Source organism: Aplidium turbinatum, chromosome 13 (genome assembly GCF_918807975.1).
Source record: "Aplidium turbinatum chromosome 13, kaAplTurb1.1, whole genome shotgun sequence".
Classification (NCBI taxonomy): domain Eukaryota; kingdom Metazoa; phylum Chordata; class Ascidiacea; order Aplousobranchia; family Polyclinidae; genus Aplidium; species Aplidium turbinatum.
Genome location: NC_137484.1, coordinates 9,323,101 through 9,344,903, shown reverse-complemented (window position 1 = coordinate 9,344,903; position 21,803 = coordinate 9,323,101). Strand labels below are relative to the sequence as shown.

General features: G+C 38.2%; 1 protein-coding gene and 1 pseudogene across 1 annotated transcript; both read left to right on the top strand.

The window, feature by feature from the left end:
- Positions 1-1,026: 1,026 nt before the first annotated feature.
- Positions 1,027-20,377, top strand: LOC145781620 (somatostatin receptor type 2-like). Its single transcript, XM_082593295.1, has 9 exons — positions 1,027-1,250; positions 1,511-1,663; positions 2,038-2,274; positions 5,938-5,987; positions 6,094-6,127; positions 10,920-11,098; positions 17,586-17,778; positions 19,942-20,082; positions 20,239-20,377. The coding sequence occupies exons 1-9, from the start codon at positions 1,027-1,029 to the stop codon at positions 20,375-20,377; spliced, it is 1,350 nt and encodes a 449-aa protein (XP_082449421.1).
- Positions 9,972-10,067, top strand: LOC145782645 (U6 spliceosomal RNA; annotated as a pseudogene).
- Positions 20,378-21,803: the final 1,426 nt, after the last annotated feature.

Sequence of the window (21,803 nt, the reverse complement as noted above, 5' to 3'; positions counted from 1 at the left end):
TGATGTCCTGACATAAGACTTCGTTTTGACCAACTTTGGTCCATGTACCTTATGGGGTGAAATTAACCCCCTGGGGGGTCACTTTGGGGGGAGTCTTACATCACCTTTCCACTCGAAAATATTGTTAGATTTGATATTTTTGTGATGTCCTGACATAAGACTTCATTTTGACCAAGTTTGGTCCATGTACCTTATGGGGTGGAATAAACCTTCCGAGGGGGTCACATTAAGGGAAGTCACTTTGAAGGCATCTTACATCACCTTTCCACCCGAAAATATTGTTAGATTTGATATTTTTGTGATGTCCTGACATAAGACTTCATTTTGACCAACTTTGGTCCATGTACCTTATGGGGTGAAATTAACCCCCTGGGGGGTCACTTTGGGGAGAGTCTTACATCACCTTTCCACTCGAAAATATTGTTAGATTTGATATTTTTGTGATGTCCTGACATAGAACTTCGTTTTCACCAAGTTTGGTCCATGTACCTTATGGGGTGAAATTAACCCCCTTTTTGGGCTTTTTAGGGGGCTCTAGGGTCCAGATCCACCCGGTGCGGTCAATCTTCCATACTTTTTGTGAGTGACATGGTTGACCCCAGTAACTTCAAGGGCTCAAACCTTTTGTACCTTATGGGGTGAAATCTTCTGTCGTAGGCTCTCGGTCTATAAGTTTTGACAGAGCTGGATAAAATTTCAAGAAAACACTACAGTTCTTACCCTTTGGTTTTGAATCTTTATCATTGAACTGACAAAGCCTTGGTAGGTTATTCTTGATAGTTTCACATACTTGTAGATGCTTTTGACGCAGGGCCGGTTATCGAAATTGACAGAGTGAAGTTTTCGATTGTTGCCAGGTAATTATTCCATCCACTAGATGCCGCTTAATGGAGAGCAGTCTTTAACGTGCGTTGCTCAAGCGCACACCTCGAGAGACGAACCAGCGCTACTTGATCTTGAAGCTTCTTCGTTCACGAAGTCTCGCGCTAACCAACTGAGCTATCGGGGCGTACCCTTTCATGTTGTATGAAGTCCAAGCGAATAATTATCGACTACGATTTTAGAGCCCTGGTTGACACTAGATTGATATTTTTTTTCTTTACAGACTGGTTTAGATATGGTGAGAGTGCGAATCGCGAGCTTTCCTGCCCGTTTCATGTGCATGTTGTGGTACCAATTCTTTACTGTCTCATTGCTGCTGTTGGTCTGTTTGCCAACTTTTATGTGGTTTTTACAATGGTAGTTTTGAAGTAAGTTTGCTAACTAATATTTCGATACACCGGTAGTGCTTCGTTTTCATTCTTTTGCACACTCTACGGCTGCCAAACTTTTATTCCACACCAAGGGCAGCAACAACCTCATACGAAAGAAGAACATGAAGAAAATGGATTTTGCCAGCTTGGCATTCTTCCATTAGTTGCCGATTGTCACTTTATGGATCGATCCATTTATTCATTTCAGTAATTCTTGTTTGTTAAACATCACCTAATTATAATGTTGTGGTTTGCAGGGAATATCAAAAAACAGTCACAAACGTGTACGTAGTTCAGATGGCAGTAGCTGATTTCTTGTTTCTAGCCATTCTTCCATTCGAAGCCTCACAATTGTTGCATGGAGTCTGGGATTTTGGTGACGGATGGTGCAAAATAACTGCAAGCATTACGTGAGTTCGTGAATTCATTTTAAAAATTACCAACCAGAAGCCTCAGTTTTGATACTTATTACAGTTTTGGGCACTTATTGCACTTATTGCAGTGTTGTACTATTTTTACAATGTTTTGAAAGATGAAGCAACAACCAGATGGTAACTTACAAGTAGAAAACATGGCCTAATTTTAGTCAAGTCTGTATGGGCATTATTGTAGCACTGAAACAATCAAATTTAGTTAATAACAATATTGGAGATCCAGCAATACACGATCGTACAACAGATGGGTAAAGGATAATGAAATTATTGATTGTTATTTCATAATATTTATTTAATTAATCTCTAGAATCTACAACGGGCAATTGTAATGAAATTCACTTCTGTTTCAGAATGCTGAATTACTACTCGTCTATCTTGTTTTTGACTGTGATGTCAATAGATCGATATCTGGCCATTAATCATGCGATGAATGCTAAGATGGCGCGATTTCGCACTAAACGAGCAGTAGGCATCATCAGTGCTTTAGTTTGGAGTCTTGGCTTGTTAAGTGTTGTTTTCTTGATGATAAAATCCCGAGTTGTGGACTGCGTATGCACGATCGAATTTGACTCCATCTCCAACGGTAAGTGTATTTGTAATCTGCATATTGCTGCTGCAGATGAGGTTTAATGACCAATCATAAGCAAGATTTAACCCAGCCAGTGGGGTAGCCAGGAATTTTGAAAGGGGGGGTCTGGAGGGTTTTCCCCAGAAAATTTTGAAAAATTACTTTGATTTTGGTGCATTCTGAGAGCATTTTCAACAAAAATGTGGGTATGAATATTTTTGTAAAATGGTGCTGCCCGGTGGCATAGCAAAAGGATAAGATCATGTTTTCTTTGGCATTTTTCGGAAATAAAGCTAAGTCTCTAAGTTTTCTTGTTGTTAATTCCTGGCTGAGACATTTGAATGTTTGATATCGGAAAAGTCGCTCTGTTAATGCAGTTTCGTTTAAAATTAGGCAAGCTTTCTTTTAGAGACATAGGTTGATTTCTTTTTTTTGCGAGGTTACAGTACTGTATTACAGTTTTATTATTTATCAATTTTCTCCTTGGTTGATCAAAAAAAAAAACGATCTTATTCCGGGAAGTCACTAACTTTTATGCTTTAAAGTTAACCCAAAGTTTGGAAAATGTAACGTTTGTTTGTTTGTTTATCTTTATCCTGCATTGCGGGAAAGCGGACTTGAGCGCTATGCATCGGTGTACGCCTTCCGACGTACACCTGACCCACGCTGCAGCCGACTGCAATGTCTGTTTCCGGTTGTCTACTCTACTTATGACTTAAATTTGGTTCTAGGCTACCCATTACTCGAAATCGATCACTGGGTAGAGGCAATTATCGTAAAGTTTCTTGCCCAGAGAAACAACAGCAAGTGCGGGTGGCTGGAGTCGAACATGCAGGCTCTCGACTGCGAGCCCAACGCGCTAACCACTCGGCCACGGCCAACGTCATAGACGTCATACATCTTGATGAGTGTCAGACAAAAAGCTTTGAGACAATGAAGTTACTTTATTTCTGATGTATTCAAGTTTTGTATAACGATTCACTGGAATCAGCTATATGAAAGGTCAGTGCAATTTTTCACAGCTGTGGATATTGCGGTGTTTCCATGGACTGCACGAGTTAGCTGATGCAGACTATGGATGCTGAACAGCTGTAAAGCGGTCACACCCTGCTATATAAAAGGTCATTTGAATTATAAAGCATATGACACACAAGTTCTTACTCAATCTAAAAGATAAAGCACCAGAATTGTAGTAGAATAATGCTAACAGCAAACAGCTATGAAAAATTGATCAACACAAGCAATAAAAATGCAAAAAATCATTGATACTGATAAACTAAAGGAAAAAAAGGAAGTCGACGAGGCTTTTCACACATCTTGTTAATGACATCCTCAACAGTTGGGACCAATTTTCTAGACAGATGAAGCAAAGCCAAACCATTTAATCGGTTTTCAGAAGTTGAATTCATCTATAGGCAAACACATGCGAAAATAAATCATCATAATTACTGCAAAGTGTTATTCAAATTTGCTCTCTACACTACACAAGTCGTATGCAAAAGCCCAGCGCAGTCTGAACATTTTCTTAGCGAAACCAGTTTTTACGTCTGCTGCTTTGAATCCAATCTTCTTTAATGAAAGCTTGGTTGAGATCTCCACAAAACAAGCAACACCCCTTAGTAGAAGAATTACCAACAACAGCTGTTTTGGAAAAAATTTTCTACCTCTAAAATTTTCTGAGTTTTGACCCAGTTGTTAGTCTTTCAACAACAGACTTTACTGGAAAGGTTTATAAAACTTTTTATAGTCGAGTCTTATTTTTCCAGAAAGTGATCTTAGCAGAAGGCAGTGTAAATATGTCTGCTATCGAAATCCTCATTGGGTCCTTTGATGAGGTGGGAACGTTTACCAAATCAATCAACTTAATAGTTCCGTTTTCGTCTGGTTTTGAGGGTTCGTTTTACCCCAACGCTATGCTCCGCATAAAACACTTTTGAAAAAAAAATTGCTTAACTAAAAGACTCCAACTGCATATTATTAATAAGGAAGTATTTCCCTACAATTGATTTAGCCAACAAGCAACTTCATCTTCAATTTAATTTTTGAAGCCAACACCGACGTTTACTAGGCTTTTTTACATCAACATTCTCAAAATGGAATCGGCATCCTGTTTTCACAGAAACATTTTTTGATGTTTGTCACGATTTTGTAAAGTAGCCTAATGGTGGTGCCAGCATATTTCGTTTTCGAGAAAAATGGGGTGTCCATTTTGCCCCGCCTTCCCCTAAGCATGTTTCTCACAACTCGCAACATTATTTGTTAAAGTCGAATTTGGGAAGAATCAAAAGACAAGCTTTAAAAAAAGTTGCAACAAAAGTTTTGTAGGCCTAAATAAGGTTTGCCTACAAGTTTTTGAATGCTAACTTTTCAGGCAGGCTATTTGTCAGATTTATTGAAATCTGTTGCTGGCATACTTATGGAAATTTTGACATCACAAGCAAGTCTGAGAAACTTGATTTACAAAATTTTTTCCTTGCAAACTTTCCTTCAAAGGCGTTAAATGCTGATTTTTGATTGGTCAGAACATCCCATCTGCTGCAGTGACCTGCAGATTACAAATACGCCAACGGTAATAAGACAAATGTATCACAGCAAGGAGCACTTTCACATTATACAAAAATTGAAAATGACAACCTCTTGGTTATTTAAATTAGGAGCATTTTGCTTATTGAGTAACACTGTTCTCGATGTTATCACAATGGACGTTATGCAAAAACGATTGATAATATTATTTGTTAGTTAATAGCAAACAACGAATAGCATTAATAGTAAATATTTTGTTTTTGTTTTGGTATTGTTAAGCCTAACTCTTGACCTCTCATTGTTAAGGCTGCAATGATTCTCCAACTTGTTTGGCTGGTGAACTCTTTTTTCTTGGAATTATAGCCGAGGCCCTTTAATTTATAAAAATAAAATAAATAAAAAATAAACGCAATACAACAATAAAATGACGAAAAGCTTCAGAGAAACAACATTTTTTCTGAAATGTTTAAATTATAAATATAGTAAATATAAATACTAAAATAAAATTAAAGTGATAAATACTAAAATATATTATATTAAACAATACAGTAAATACAATTACTATAACAAAAAGTGTTCAATGCTAAGCAGAGTGAATTAAATCAAATATAGTTATTACTCTCTAAACCCTCGACAGCCTGTTTCACCCTAAAAGAGGGATCATCAGAAGATCCTTATTCAAATACTATTATAGGCTATATTATAAAATATGTTAAATAAATACAAATCTCCAACAAGATTCACTCTTTTCCAAATGGGTGAATATGATGTGATTGGAAATAGTTGAACAAATCTGGAGGCGAAAGCTAGTAACAACTATGTTTCAAAAACAAATTAGCCTAGGCCTACTTAAAGACCAATATAGGTTACTTGATATTGCTTGTAAGAGAACATTTGACCCTACATACAACATCACGAAAACTAACTCTCTTTTCTTTCTTAGCATACCAATCGCTAACAAGACGTAGGCTATTATCGAAAAGAACTGACTTAGCCTACTCTCATGATAGTTTTACTGACATTCTATTCTTGGTGTTTATCCAGCCGAACAAAAAGAATCAAGTGCAGACTACTACAGCTACTACGGCGACTACGGCGACTACGGCGACTACGGCGACTACAGCGACTACGGCGACTACGGCGACTACGGCGACTACAGAGGCGAAGACTATAATCACAACATTAGCCTTGAGTATTCTGGTAACGATAGTTTTTATGACATGTAAGTTGAAGTTTGGAAACATTCGTTTTTTTTCTCGTTAGTTGTTGTGTTTCAACCAAGATATAACACTGAACTCGTGAATTAATGTGTTAGCCTCTGATCATTTAACTAGCCGAACGTATTTTAAACTCACAACATAAAAAGTAACATCCGATATTGAGGAAACATGTAATAAAATGACGGATAGTAGCGGATCTATGTAGTAGCACGTAACAACATGCGAAAGTTGTCACAACGTACAATTTTGGTAGAGAGGTTACTCTCTTCAACCATAGACAGATAAAACCAAGCAACCACACGGCATTTAACATCATGCATTAGAGTGAATATAAACTGTCTATAAACTATATGAACGTTTTCGGCCATACTATAGTTAGCCCTTCTCAAGTAACACAATAACTGATTTTACATCTACATAATAAATAACTGATCTACACAATGAATTAAAAAACGAAATGTACAAGAATGAAATTGCAAAGCAGAGGAGAAAGGCACATCATATGTCGGTTAATTACGCGAGGCAAAAAGCGCATCATACAACAAATAGGCGAGGACCTCGCAAATAGGCAAGGCCTACAAATAGGCAAGGCGAGTAGCCTACCTCGCCTCAATACACAGTTGTTTGCCGCAGATGCTTCCTCTCTCCTGAACGTTTGTTCTTATTTTGTTGTATGATGCGCTTTTTGCCTCGCTTTGATGCGCTTTTAACCGCCATGTGATGTGCCTTTCTCCTCTACTTTGCAGTTTCAGTCTTGTGCATTTCGTTTTTCAATTCATTGTGTAGATAAGCTATTTATTTTAAATGTAGATGAAAAATCAGTTATTTCGTTACTTGAGAAGGGCTACTTGAGTATGGCCGAAAACGTTCGTTGTTTATACTTTATGTTCACTCTAATGCAGGGGTCACCAACCTTTTTTGCATGCGGCCACTTTGGCACTAAGGAGAGCTGTGGCGGGCCGCACTCAGTGGCTCCGAGAGGGGGGGGGGGGAAGTCGGACTACTTTCCCCCCTAGCATAACATTGTAAAGGAAAAACGAGTAGTTTTTTGTTTTGTCATTGTTGAGGGGGGCCCATTTTTACTACTAAAATAAAAATTTATCAACTTACAAATATTTGAATGAATTGCGTAGTTACAAGTATTTTTCGATCATTGTAGATGCTACTTTAGATGTTTCTTGTCAAGAACAAACCATTCTTGTATTGAGTTCGGCTGTGTTAAACTGCTTCAACGCGTGAAATCTGTTCAATTTATTTTTTTTTTCTTTGTCGGAAAACAACAGCAATGATAAAGTTACAAATAGTGAACTGTTAAGCCTGCTGATCTCTGTATCACTGAACGTTTTATCTTGTTCTAACTTGAAAACTAGTGCTGCTTTGGCTAAGCGTGTATTATGTTTGCTTAACCAACTGTACCTTGACATGAAAAACTGCGTTTGCCAGGCATATGATAATGGATCCAACATATTTGGAAAAGTGTCCAAGCAAGATTGAAGAAAGTAAACCCTTCTTGCCTATTTTCTGCTTAAGGATGTCATTGCTTTAATGCACTAGAGTTGGAGTTCATGGTGTGCAGTGTTGTCCAAATATTATATCAGTTTTAAGTACGGTAGTCTAATTGATCGACTATAAGCTTATGTCATTTTCAATTGCAGCCAAGCTAGATAGGAAAATCTAAAAAAAGTTATCCCATTTCCAAGCAGCCTACCTGAGCAGTTTCAAACCTGTGCTTCTCTGTATTATGTAGATCACAGTCCTAAGCGAGATTCACTCTACTAACCTATTTATGCAAAGATAAAGAGTTGTGCAATGTTTTTCGGCCCCAGAGGAGGCCCACACGACGACGACAAATGGACAATAAGCTGATGGATTTAATGGAGTTAAAGGAAGATGTAATCGAAGTTACAGAAAGCTGGAAACAGTTGACTACTCGCAAGCTTAAGTTGTTATGGGAACTATGAATTAAAAAAAGATTTTATTTTTTTGGGGACGGAACGCTCCAACAACTCCGCTTCACCAGCTCAATCTTACAAACGAAATTTATTCTACTGTACGCTATGTTGCAAAGGATTCGCTAGCTGTTGGTAGTTTATTCACAAATGTATCAACAAACTCAAAGATATCGATAAGTTTGAAGTCTTATGGAAATATCATTGTATGTCTGATGTGTAGTTGCAAGCATGTGGAACAAATTTAAACAAGTTGTAGCCTACAACAATGACATTTTGGATGAGTTTGTAGGCTACTTTGAAAGAAAGCTACCTAGCAAACTTGAGCTGCAAGCCGGAACGCATCACCCCATGATGTCTACTCAAGGAAATCATTGATTGCAACTTTTGAAACACTTTTCCACATAATTTTGTTGCTCTGAAAATTTGTTACGTAAATCAGTACCTCCAACGGTTGCAAGTTGAAAACGTGGTTTTAGCACACAGAAACTTGTAAGAATTGTTTACGCTCCACCACGACTCAAAACCGAGTGAACAGTTAATGCATGTTGTGCATCAAATTAGACCTTTCAAAATCTTTATTATTTGATGCTGTGATCCGTAACTTTGCATTGCAAAAGATTCGGAATGGATTGAATGCTTTTTGAGCTATTTTCATTGCCCGCACTGTGTCTGCGTGTTTACAACTCTTCCTTTATCTACTGTACAGTAAGTTATACTAAAATTACCACCTATAACGATTTCGATTCACAACACGACTGGAGCCAACGCAGATGCAGTGACGCAGACTTGTCAAAGGAGGAGACGTTATCACCGACCCAAAAGCGATGCTTCCAGGATTCCACACAACAAACAGACAAGAATTCATCAGCAAATACGCCCACACTGCCCAAACACCAGAGAGTTTGCACAAACTACGGAATTCTTTCGATATGGTGCATTTTTCTTGAAAGTGTCTTTATTTGGGGATAGAGAATCGTTTTGGTACGGGACCTAAATTATCCTCTTAACGGCCATGGCCAAAGGCACCACGTATGAGATGTGCATGTGAACATCATATAACTTCACTGCGATTCTTTCAAGAGAAAATATTGAGCAACAATGGCAATTTTGCTGCAAGTGTAGTCGAGTGATTTTTGTTGATTTTCATATTGAAAGAAGTTTTTTCTTATAAATATACACGCTGTTTAAAATCGAAACTTTAAAGGAATTCAATTTCACGATGAGGAAAGTAGCCAAGTTCGGCTTAAGACACATGATGCAACGCATGATACAAATTCGTTACTTGTATTTTTGCTGAAAAATGTTTTTTTTAGGGCCCACTTTTAGTATTGTTTCCCGACCAGTCGTGATTTCTCTCGGAGGCCCTGGCCGCATTAATAAAATTTTAGGTAGGTTGACTCTTATGCTAGAAAAGAACGCATTTCGTACCCAGTATCCAGCGTTACATGTTGTTCATATTTATGTTAGAATACCGCAGCAACAAAATTAATCGAACAACGCTGCTGCCAGGCCAAGCTCCTTTTACAACACGTTTGACTTTTTTAACAATGTTTAATAAACGAGGCCACTTGTTTTGCGCACTTATAGCGAGGCGAGCAGTTTCATCAGAATATTCATCGCCAGGCAAGAGTGGTGTTGTCACTTCGCTTCACAAAAGATATCTTGCAATTAACAATTTCAGTAAACAAGAAAATGTTTGACACATTGCAATACAGGCAACAATAGTGATCTGCAAACATATCAGCGAAAAATAGGCTCCAATAACAAGGAGAAAGAAACCAGGCACCATGAAACAAACGCTTGTGGAAATCACCGAAAAATCGTAATTCTATCGTAATTCATGAACAGTCTTCGCTCTAAAAAAGCAATGAGTTGGTTTTTCATCCTTTTTGTGAGAGTCTATAAAACCGTCTTTCTTTTATTATAGACAACTGTCACTTGCGATGCTTATCACTTATCAGCGTGGCAAGAATTTGTTGATTAACAACATTTTGCAGTGCTTGCTTCGGCAGTAGGCTACATGCTTCGGCAATACTAAAATTGGAACGATACAGAGAAGATTAGCATGGTCCCTGCGCAAGGATGACACGCAAAATCGTGAAGCGTTTCATATTTCTTAAAAAAACACACAGTTTGCAGTACTAAGCTAAACATTTTCATAATACAATCAGAAAAAGTCTTTAAATTTATATACAATATTTTTCCAATTTAGCCTATTATAATTGAGTTGGCACACCGATCTATTTTGCCAACAAAAACTTGCATAAAGAGAACACTGCTCGTAAAACACCATAACGATGAAACCCACACTAGTGTTTACATGACATTTGCAAACTTAAAATAAGCAACCCTATGCTCACAGACATTTTCGAATTTCGAAAACAGACATTTTAATCAACCACTGGGACAGTGTGGCTGGACATTCAGTGGACATCGCATTGGTATAGCTTTAACCAACCCCCCACCTTGAACTGTAATCGGATTGGTCGGTCAGTGGAATCGTATGCAAAGCGAAAATATGCTTCCCGGAAATTATTTTTTGCCTTCGTGCTCTTAATTCCTCAAGAAAAGTATTTTTGGTTATACTTGTACGCTGATACCTTCCCCGGGCCGCAGCGATACAGCGTGGCGGGCCGCATGCGGCCCGCGGGCCGCCAGTTGGTGACCCCTGCAGTCTAATGTATGATGCTAAATGCCGTGTGGTTGCTTGGTTTTATCTGTCAATGGTTGTTACAAAATGTTGCGTCTCTCAATCTTAGATTCCAGAACCTCTCAACTTATTTGTTGGTTTTTAAAAATGAAGCAATACTTCTCAATTTAACCAAAACTGAGATGCTTTCTGCAAAATCTTGTTAGACCCGCTATTGATCTTGGATAAGCTTCCTACCAGAGCATCAAAGATAGATTTGAAAAAAGGCGTATTGATTACATTCTTAGTTTTATATATCTAAACATTAAGTTTTATGCTTTTATGAAAGCGTCAAAGCAGCATTGTACAATGTGAGAGGAGGATGCAGTTTCAAAGGTCAATACCAGCTAAGCTTGTGGGTGACTTGCAATTTCATTGTTGCGTTCATCTTGCCTTTGCTAATCATATCAGCATGCTATTTCCAGATTCTTTTGAAAATATCTAAACCGATGGCAGTAGGTAAGCAAACTCAAATAACCTATCCACAGGCAGTGACAGGGGCGCCGGAACGATTTTTGACTGGGGGGGCAAGATTACAAAAAAAGGGCACTTTTGTTTACTAAAAGGCCAATTTTTTTCAAGTTTTAAGATAAGATATAGCCTAGCGATAGTGCTAATCTATCAGCTCACTATGTATTGAGTAATGATAGCCTACAAGTGTTCGGTATACAAAGAAGGGCATCATGCTATGTTATAATGATGTAACCTACTGTCACAAGCCTTAAAGCAGCCTGCGGCCATGGCCGCTAAGTAGTGCTTGAATGACCGCCGGTGCTACCTCCTCAATCGGCCAAGTTTGGCCGCCGGTCTCTTCTAGCCAATTATTTAATTTCGCAATAGAATGATTGTGGATTAACTGTCGAAAACAAATTATGTAGTATCAAAGAGTGACGCAAAATTAGGTCAGCGCGTCATAATCGCCACTGTTGCATTGTGCGGGGAATGTTTGTTATTGATGGAATATATTCATCTGCGATCACCAGCGCTGTAGGCTAAGTCCTGTTTGTAATTCCCGACGTTTATTTTAACAAAGTCTTAATCCAAAGTGCTAATTTACATCGGCTGGCAATATTGTCATTTTTATGTCGATTCGATGTTGTCGGACATTGAATCGTTGTTAAAAAGGAGAACTAGGTTAGTTGACATCCGAGGGGAAAACATTTTTTGATCATATTTTGCAAAAATCATGCTTCTTTCAGTAATGTCCTTTACATCATTGAAATACTTATTTTATTACCTTGCCGTCATCGTCAACACATGTCGAACGTTGTTTTTCGTTGCTAAAAAGAATTCTAGGGGAGTGGCGAACTTCTTTAAAATCAGCCACATTAGAGACACTCGTGCGAGTGTCGCTAGATGGTCCCGCAGTACTGGATTACAATCCCGATAAAGCAGTTATTGCGTGGTGCAACGATTCTATTGTAGAACGTCGCCCAGACTTCAACAACGCTAAGTGATCATTTTAGCATTGTTGCAAGTTTAATTCTATTTACTTGTGCTTTCGTTATTTTTATTTAGTATTTTGGCCTCCAACCCAAGTAGCAAAGATTGGCGTCTAGCCAGCTCCACGCTAGCGAAGTTATTGGCGACGCGCCAACGATAATCGCCAGCCAGCCGCCACCGATCTGCTCATCGCATAGCCGGCGTAACGCTGGCGAAATTCGACAATAAAGTCGGCTGTGCGTAAGCGCCTCGATCGCGAAAGTCGCTCAAGTTAGTTAACGGCGCGCTGTCTGTACGCCAACGAATTTCGCTAAACTTACTGGCACGTTTTTGCGGCTGCGCGCGCTGTCGCTGGACTGACGAATGTCGCCCTGCTGAAGCCCTTTTTTTTCGGCCACCAGCAGCAGCTGTTGTTTGCGAAATTATCAAAACAAAACACTAAAACTTTTTGAAGCATTTTGTGTATTAATTGTCTTTTTGTGGTTAAAGCGAGACGCAATTCAAGAATGTAAAACAACGAAAACAATGAAGATTTTTAATACACTGTCTTACCACAGCTCCATTTTCGTAACACAATGCTAAAAAATGTTTCAGTAATAATGAATGGCGGTTTTTCTGATCATTTGTAATACAAATAACAGAACAATTTACAAATCCAAGCCATGTGAGAGCAAAGCTAAAGACTATAAACATGAGATTATTTGTAAAAGCCCAGCAGCTGTTAAAGTGAATTTTGACAGTTTTCGCAAAACAATAATTTTTAAGCAAAAAATTATATTAAAAAAAACTTTCTTGGTTTTCCAAACTATAATGAGTTTGATTAAAATGTTTGCTTGCAACATTTACCTTAGGCCTAGGGTAAGGCGTAAGTAAAATTTACTCCCGGTTAGAAACCAATTGTGTACTACGTACTACAGTATCATAACTATAAGCATATATTGTAGGTATAGCAATACGTCAAAATCACAGCACTGGAAGAAAATACACAGCAACATCAAGAACACTACTATTGCTTCCATTGTACTCTATGATGTAATAAAGATTAATACGTACCAGCATGGAAATTCAAATTAATGAGTTTTTTGTGCTATCTGGCTTTGAGGGTTGCCAGCACGGCAACCACAATTATAGGGAAGGGCGCCTGAACGACGACCATAACGCATATTCGTTTGCACATCTGTTGTGGCTGTCATGCTGGCAACCTTCAAAGCCAGATAGCACAAAATTCAAACCCTCATAACATACCATTGCATGAAAAAAAATGTAAATCCACGTAGGATATATGCAGTATACAACAATCATGAGTGATTATTGCGTTCCGACATCCATTAGGTAAATATAAAAAAAAAATGGGAACAGGTCGTTTTGACGCCAAAGAGCTTTGGTTCTGGTTAATGTTAGGGATTAGGACTGGCGGAAAAACACCCCTCCGAAAACACGTTTGAATATCAACATTAAACATATTAATGAAATGATTCATAACATTAAACTCGACTTCACTACAAGAATTAATATTAGTAAATAGACGGCACAACAGTGTTTGGCAATAGCTTGTCGGGATAAAATTGTCCCCAAATGCAACTACTGTACGAAGGAAGCAAACCGAATTAAGAGACACGCAAAAATAATAATTCGCAGCAAGATGTTAAAAGAGAACACTAAAAGGTCAACAAACAATCAAAAAACAGATAGCGTTCATGTAGCGTCCGAATTTTTATCTGCGCCGGAAGTTTTGTTTGCCCGGTTCTTTTTTTTTCATTTCTGTCACTCACCAGCCGCCTTCAAATACCGCTTCACTGCGGATTTGATAACTTTGTCCGTCGCCTTGGCTTGCCTTCGAATCACATCTGTAATAATACAATATGAGCTCTCTGTGAAAACAATTTCGCTCACAACAACAACTTAATTACACTACTAACTCATTATTAGGGATCGAACCGATGGCAAGTATCTTTAACCTGCATGAGGACATGAGCGGGGCTCATTACAATTAAATGTACTGTATAAGCCCCCCTATGATGTAGCAAGACGGGTAGTAATATAAAAAAAAATGTAATTAGGAAACGTTCAAATATTACGTAACGCCTTCGACGGGGGGGGTATGTAAAGCGTTATGTTAGCGTCACATCGGTGGGGGAGGGGTTTAATATAATTCATCAGTGATAATACTCAGCATTATTGAAACATCTTTTGTGATAAGGTGCTGCTGAAACCCGTGTTTTATCCTGCAACAACAACCACGTATGTGATATTGGGAAGGCATGGCTAAATAGTAGAAACTGATATATTACAGGACGTTGTCACATTTTAACGTTTATATTACAGAAAAATATTCCATTCCTTGATAAATCTTCCAATTTCTCAATCCTCAGTTGATTTGATTTATATTTAACTTCCATTCATAAAAACAAAGAAGCCTGGCATTTTCCACCATCGTATTGTAGTATGCATGGTGTTAGCAGTAGCATTGCAGCACTTATTACTGACGGTAGCTCATAAAACTACTTAAAATTTAAGTAAGTTTGTAAACAAAATCGTAACACGATTTTGAAATTTAAGGATAAGATCATTTTAAAATCGTAAAACTACTTAAACTTAAAATTTAAGTCTTAAATATACAATTATATAAATACAAACTTACCAAATAACACTTTTTTATTTTCAGATCAAGAAAGGTAGTTTTTTCGTTTTTTCCACTCCAATTAAACTGAGCGGCCAGATCGTCATTCATTAAAAGTCGCATAACTCTCCACACAGTTTCCGTACAATCATTTCCTCCAACCGTTGTTATTTTTCATCGCTGTTAAATGAACATCCACACGTTACTCAATAGTCAGTTTAGAACTGAATAAGGTAACAAGCGAAGTCTAGATCGTGAACTCAAACCAAACAACCACACGTTCTATATATTGATTAATTGTTAGGTTATTCTTTAAAAATCCTCATAAATTGGTTTAATAAACATGATTCTATTTTACAAACTAAATTATTTCTGCACACAAAATGTATGTGGAAGCGTTTAGAGCAAAACAAACAAGTTTTAAAAATTGAAACTGAGCAGTTGAATAATTAAAAGCCCAGACAGCAAAATCTGTCATTTTTACATTGGTTCAATGTCCGCAGACGTCACATCAATGTAAAAATGACGGATTTTGCTGTCTGGGAGGTTCTAATCTTTTTTGAGTATGATTTACTGTAGTTACCACCTGCAAAGCGAAAACAAACATGTAACTAATATGACAACAGTTACTTTATAGGTGCAATAACAAATATTTTGTCAACACGTCATGTTAGAATTTAACTGATCGGTTGTTGCATGATATAAGGCTGGTGTAGCCATGTCGGAATAGGATTGCATGTACCTATTCCGACATGGCCTACCGCACATGTAGCTTGTGGCATAAAAGTGTAAGTTATAACAAATGAGTACAGTGACTTACAATGGCTGCCAAAACATCCGCATCTTCTTCTAACTTTTCTTCCAGATCAAAAAGAGAGCGTTTGTTAGCTTTCTTAAATCTTAATGTAATTAAGGTTAAAACACAATAGACTAGGACACAGTTCCCTCTTTCGACACTTTCTTACATGCTGTAGGCGTAACCGGGTGCACCAAAATAAGTGCAAAGTAAGCTTTACTGTACAGCAGTCTACCAAATAACTGAGCAAGTGCAAAAGACAATTGATCAGACAAACAGGCTCTTCAAATCAGATCAACCGCGTGTTTGAAATGGCACGTGACTTCAATCAAGCGCAACTAAACGGTATAATCAAGCGCGAAGCTCGGCCTTTCGTACGAAACCAACACCATCTGACGAAACTCGACGGCGCGTTGCCAGCGGAAAGCGAGTGAAAATCGAAAGCGCGTCTCTCGCTCGAAAGTCGACGGCGCGAAGCTAGCAGAAAACGCTCACATTGGCGACATCGAAAATCGTTAGCTGTAGGACAGCGCCTGACTGGCGAATATCGTCATGACTTTACAGAAAAAAGTCATGACGATATTCGCCAGTGAGGCGCTGTCCTACAGCTAACGATTTTCGATGTCGCCAATGTGAGCGCTCGCCGCCCTGATGACGCCAGCTGCACGCCGACTATTGCTACCTGGGAAGCACGCAGATTTGGCCGCCGAGAAGAAGCTCCCGGTAGGCCACGATGGCTGCGAAAAAAAAACGAGTTTTAAGGCCTGTAGGCTACTGTGTTGCAAAATTTTGTGCCGTAAATATTATTTTGAGGCAAAAATGAAAGATTAAGAAATTAGGCTAAAAGTGAATAGCTGTAATTGTTATATTGCAAAATGTGCAGTAGATTACATGACTTTAAAAGGGCACCATTGCCCCCCCTGCCCCTCCATCTGCAGAAAAATTGAGGGCAGGGGGGCATTCGCCTCCCCTGCTCCCCCGCTTCCGGCGCCCCTGGGCAGTGAGATACTCTAAGGCTATACCATATTTTATATTTTTACTACACTTAGGCTACTGTTACTTTTACAGCACTTAGTCAGACGATAAGTTACTTAGTCAAACTAAGTCAACAACTATAAGCCGTGTTTCAAAATTTGAACATGATCATGAGTCGAACGTGTTTTTATAAAATGCGAATATGTTTCATGGATTCATTGATTGAATCAATCTACTGTAGTTTAAGATAGGATAAATAAACAACCGAGTTGCAATGTTTTGAAATGTTACCGCGACGTTGATGATGAGCAGTAGAGTTGTCAAGGGGTTCCAGGCCAGGATGTACTTTTGAACCCTGGCCCCGGATGATTTTAGGGACCTGGAACCTTTCCAAAGGCCTAGGAACTTAAACAAATCAATGCGTATTTATTAGATGTAGTGCCCTTTTTTAATAGTGTCTTGATTTGAGGCCCGAAGATTGAATTAATACGGGGCTAAAATATCCTCTCAACGACTCTGATGATGAGTAAAGCCGCTAGACTATCTTTTACATATTCTGGCAAGGAGCCACATTCATATGAAGTATTTCCCCTGGATTAAAACCGACAATCAAAGTTGCCAATTTAACTGAGTGAAGGCCACTTCTTTTTTCTTTCTTTTTTAAATAGTCAAATGGTAATTAGCCTACCATAATGCCCTTAATCACGCACCTAATCTAGTGCTTATCTTGTGCTTTTTAGTATATTTTCTAAAAAAAATGTTCATTAGATAAGAGAAGCAAAAACATATAAATTATACTTTGTAGGCTTTTTAACAAAGTAATTTTAATCAACTTAGCCTTTACATTTACAATAATACGGTTCCCACAAGATGATAAGAAAAATATTACTTTAGTCTTTTTTTGCCTGATAGAGTAAAACACTCAAATAAAACTTTTAGAAAGAATGGTTTTTGAAAATATTAAACTAATAAGGTAATTTTTTTTTCCACTTAAAATTTTTGTCAGCTAGAAAAACTAGATTAAATTCAATTTTTTTTTTTTAGCAATATGTTACAATTAATTATTCACCCTCCTTGTCTCTTTTCTTCATTTGAAACTTTTTTTATCGCAGGCTCAAAATCCCACAAATCAAACAAAACCCGGAAGCGCGTCAATATCATGGTTACAGCACTTGTCACAGTCTTTATTGTGTGCTGGCTGCCATATCATTCCTTCAACTTAGCGAGAGTTAACAATAGCCAACTGCCCCTCAGTGTTTGTATTCCTATCACCCAGTTTACGTTGGTGTTTGCATATTTGAGCAGGTATGTATCTATAAATTTGCCAATTAACATTTGTTTATTTAAGGCTTGATGTTTGAAGGATTGGTATGTTAGAAAGTTAGTACCGGTAATGACAGTTTCCATCCATCTCTTTGTTCTGGAATTAAAACCAGAGCTGTGGAGTAGGGAGAAAAATATACGACTCCAACTACTTGGTTTATAACTGGCCGACTCCAAACACGCCAAAACCCCTCTGACTTCACAGCCCTGCAACAACAATTTATATCGCATTTATTAATTATGATAATCTTTTAATGATTTTTTTTCTCGTAACCATCAATACAGTAACTTACATATAGTAGGCTAAGCCCTACACTTATTAACCTTGGTATAGACTAGGCCAGGGTTGTGCAACCTTTATTACAGGAGGGCCAGATATAAATAACTGGGTGAAACCGCGGGCCGCACGTTTATTTAACATTTGATTTCTAGTAGTTGCAGCTACAAAACAAGTAGTCTTTTTGTTATTCAAGTTATTCTTATGACATTATTAGGGGTTATCTCCTTGCAGAATTAATAAGTTAAGACGCATAAATGTTTGAAGGACTGCTATGCAAATTTATTGTCACACTGTCTTTAAACGAGTTCAGTGAGAAGTTTGCAGCTGGCTTCTTTTCCCGACGGCTTTTTCCAAATTTACTTTCATGGAAGTGCTCGCAATTCGAAGTCCATTTTCCAAGTGTTCGTCTGTCAGAACCGATCAATAGGGAAATTTCATGAAACCCATTTTAGAAAAAAATTGTTCGCACAAATATAAAAAATGTTGAGCCAAAAAAAGCCATTTTTTAAGTCATGGATTTTTTTAAATGTAGAAAGTCTTCTTGGTTGAGATGTTTTCGTAAAAATCGCCAAGATTCTTTTCTAAATACTTTACTTTCAAATCCGTTTTCTCTTGAAGTCTGCCCCGATAGCTCAATGGGTTAGCGCGTGAATTCTAGAACGAAGAAACTTCAAGATCAAGCGGCGCTGGTTCGACTCTTGGGGTGTGCGCTTGAGCAACGCACGTTAAGGACTGCTCTCCATTCAGCGGCATTTAATGGATGGAATAATTCCCCGGCAACAAGACTTCAACAATCGGAAACTTCACTCTGTCAATCTCGGTGACCGGGCCTGCGTCAGTGATTCAAAGCCTCTACAAGTACGCGAAACTGCCAGGATTAAGCTCTGCAAGAAGCTTTCCCAGTCCGAGGATAAAGATTCAATCAGTCAGTCAATCAGTTCATGTTATATCTGCTAGTGCTTTGTCAATGTCTGTGTCGAATGACGAAGCGAATATACCAAACAAATGTTCATGAGATTTGAAGTCCTTGAAAGGAGCCAAAAATTCATACAACAATTGTTCAAGTTGGTCTGCAAATTCAGTTTTCTTCTCAGGATGCATTCAATAGTCTCTCAAAGTTGAAAAGTGGAAAAAATTTCTTGTTTGTTCCTGAGCTTTCCAAAGTCGCAATTTGTTCATAATGTCTTTTATGTGACCATACATTTTTACGTTCCAAATAATTAAATAGGCCTACATTGGATTAGCGGTGGCCGGTGGGAAATTTCTAAAATGGTTAACAGAAGGTGCGAAATCTAGAATAATCCACTCCACAATGAATTGTTCACACGTGCCAGACTAAATTAACTTATAAACACGTTTCGCGGGCTGCACACAATTCAAACTTGGCACATCTTCGCGGGCCGCATTTGGCCCGCGGGCCGCACGTCGCACATCCCTGGACTAGGCCTGTACGAGTAAAGGAACGGTTTCTTTTAAGCAAGAGAAACTCCTCTCGAGAAAACTCCACAACATGGAAAACTTTCGAAGATGTTATCACCACAGAGACTAAAATTAGGAAAGCACTTTTTGCACGCTGCACAAATTTGCCTGACAAAGTTCGATAAATGGCACGCAAACAATCATGGTGTCATGCGACGTGACAGCACGCGTGACCATTGCGCATATCTTGCGATTATTGAGCTTTTCAAACTTTTTATTTTTATTGAGCTTTAGTTTAAGTAAAAACTTAACTACAGCAAAATGTTCTAATTTTGATGTGACAAGAGAAAAAAAATCAGAAAGACAAGATTTTAATGAGACTCCTTTGATCTTGCCGATTACACTTATAATTGTGTATGAAACATTTAGGGCATCATATTTTTCAGTGCTTTGAATCCATTCTTATACACGTTTCTCGGGACAAACTTTCGCAAACGATGGGCAAACGCGGTTGGAAGAACCCGGTCATTCAGACCAAGCTTCGGAAGCAGAAGTGAATACATTCAAGGACAAGGAAGAAAATCTAGGTAACGTAGCCTACTAGGAAACATATAAGAAAATAAGCTTATTATGTTTTGCGTTTATCTACTAATAAAAAATATAAATGCTGTAACCGTGCTTTTCCGAATATAGGCTAGGTGCATTTTAAAGTATAGCTACCAATAAACATGGTTTTTATGCAGGAGAAAGTCTTCGAGAATTTCTGTGACAGGTCACAAAGGCCAAGACGATGACACGCTGAGTCATTCAAACGTCACCAAAAACACAATTGTTCCATTAAATAACTTGATCGTTCAAAATCACGAAGAAGATGCCGTTTAACAACATTGAGCAGCATCACTATCTACCGCACTCTAAGGTCTACAACATTATAGCAAGAGCCTGTCAATTGGATGACAAAGATTGAGAAACGAAGGCCTATAGCTAAAGCGCGACCATGAAAGCAAAAAACAATTAAAGTTTAGTCTAAAAATTTACTTACAACATAAACATTTCGTTCTTCTAATATTACTATGACTGATCTGACTGACTGACTGATCTGACTGATCTGACTGACTGACTGACTGATTATGACTGATATTACTATGACCGCCCCCCATGAAAAGAGTTTTGGAGTATTTAGGAGTTGGAGTCTCAGATTTTGGCCGGAATCAGAGTGGAGCAGGAATCCAGAAAACCTGACTCTGTAGGCTACACCTCTGCTTTTGGATTCCGGCCTGAAATAAATGTAGGGGCCCGTAACTTTTTCAAACGGAACCGGAACTGGAAGAAACCATCGCATATTCTTTGAATATAGCGAGTTTTTTCTTACAAGAGTCTTGATTTGGAGTCCGATGTTCTCATTGGTACGGCGTCAAATTGGCCTCTCAACGGCCCTGAGCTGAGGCGTACATAATCTAGGCTGCAACTAATGGTAGCCCTACAGCATGCATTGTAGTCTACAGATATGTCAACTATGAGGAAAGAACTAGTGGTGCGGTATTGATGAACCTAGCCTCATAGGCGAAACACGTGTCTATCGCTGAGTTCTTGCTGCACTCGACTGCCGAGAAACATAAATTGGAAAGTTAATTACTAATGGAAAAAATGTTAAATCTTTTGAAAATGCTGTGCTTCTGGCGATCATAGGCGTACAAGCTATGGGAGCAGGTGGGCAACTGCCCAACTCCTCTCCGCTGTTGTAAAAAAGTCTCAAATTTGGACAAAAGTTCTAAACAAAAGCCCTTAACACAGGCTAAATCAATTTTAAAAATTACAAGTTGCACAAAATATTTAGTCTACTGTAGAATTTTCATTTGGCGCACCCATATTCATGTTTCGCCTAATATTTTTTTTATAGAAACAAAAATGACAAGATCTTTATTAACCTTGTGTGTTTAAAACTGTATCATGTTAATTTAGGTATCGTACCCATTATAATGTAGCCTATGATATAATCGTGCATTTGAGATTTTTTTTTTTATGAAACTGCCCAAATCAATATGACGCAGTTGCTTCAACCCTATAATCGTTTATTTACACAACCATGTGTCATGTCTATGTTCGCACCTAGAAGGTATAGGCTATCAAGTTATTTAAATTTGCTTATTCTTTTATAGGCCTACACCGGTTCGAAGTAAAATAAGGTCCATTCTAATTGAACATTTAGCAATACAGATCCTATGCACTTTGGGCAACTTTTTGGGCAAAATTATAAGCTTTGCATATGTTTGTAAAACATAAGCTTTACAACAAACAGCTATTTATT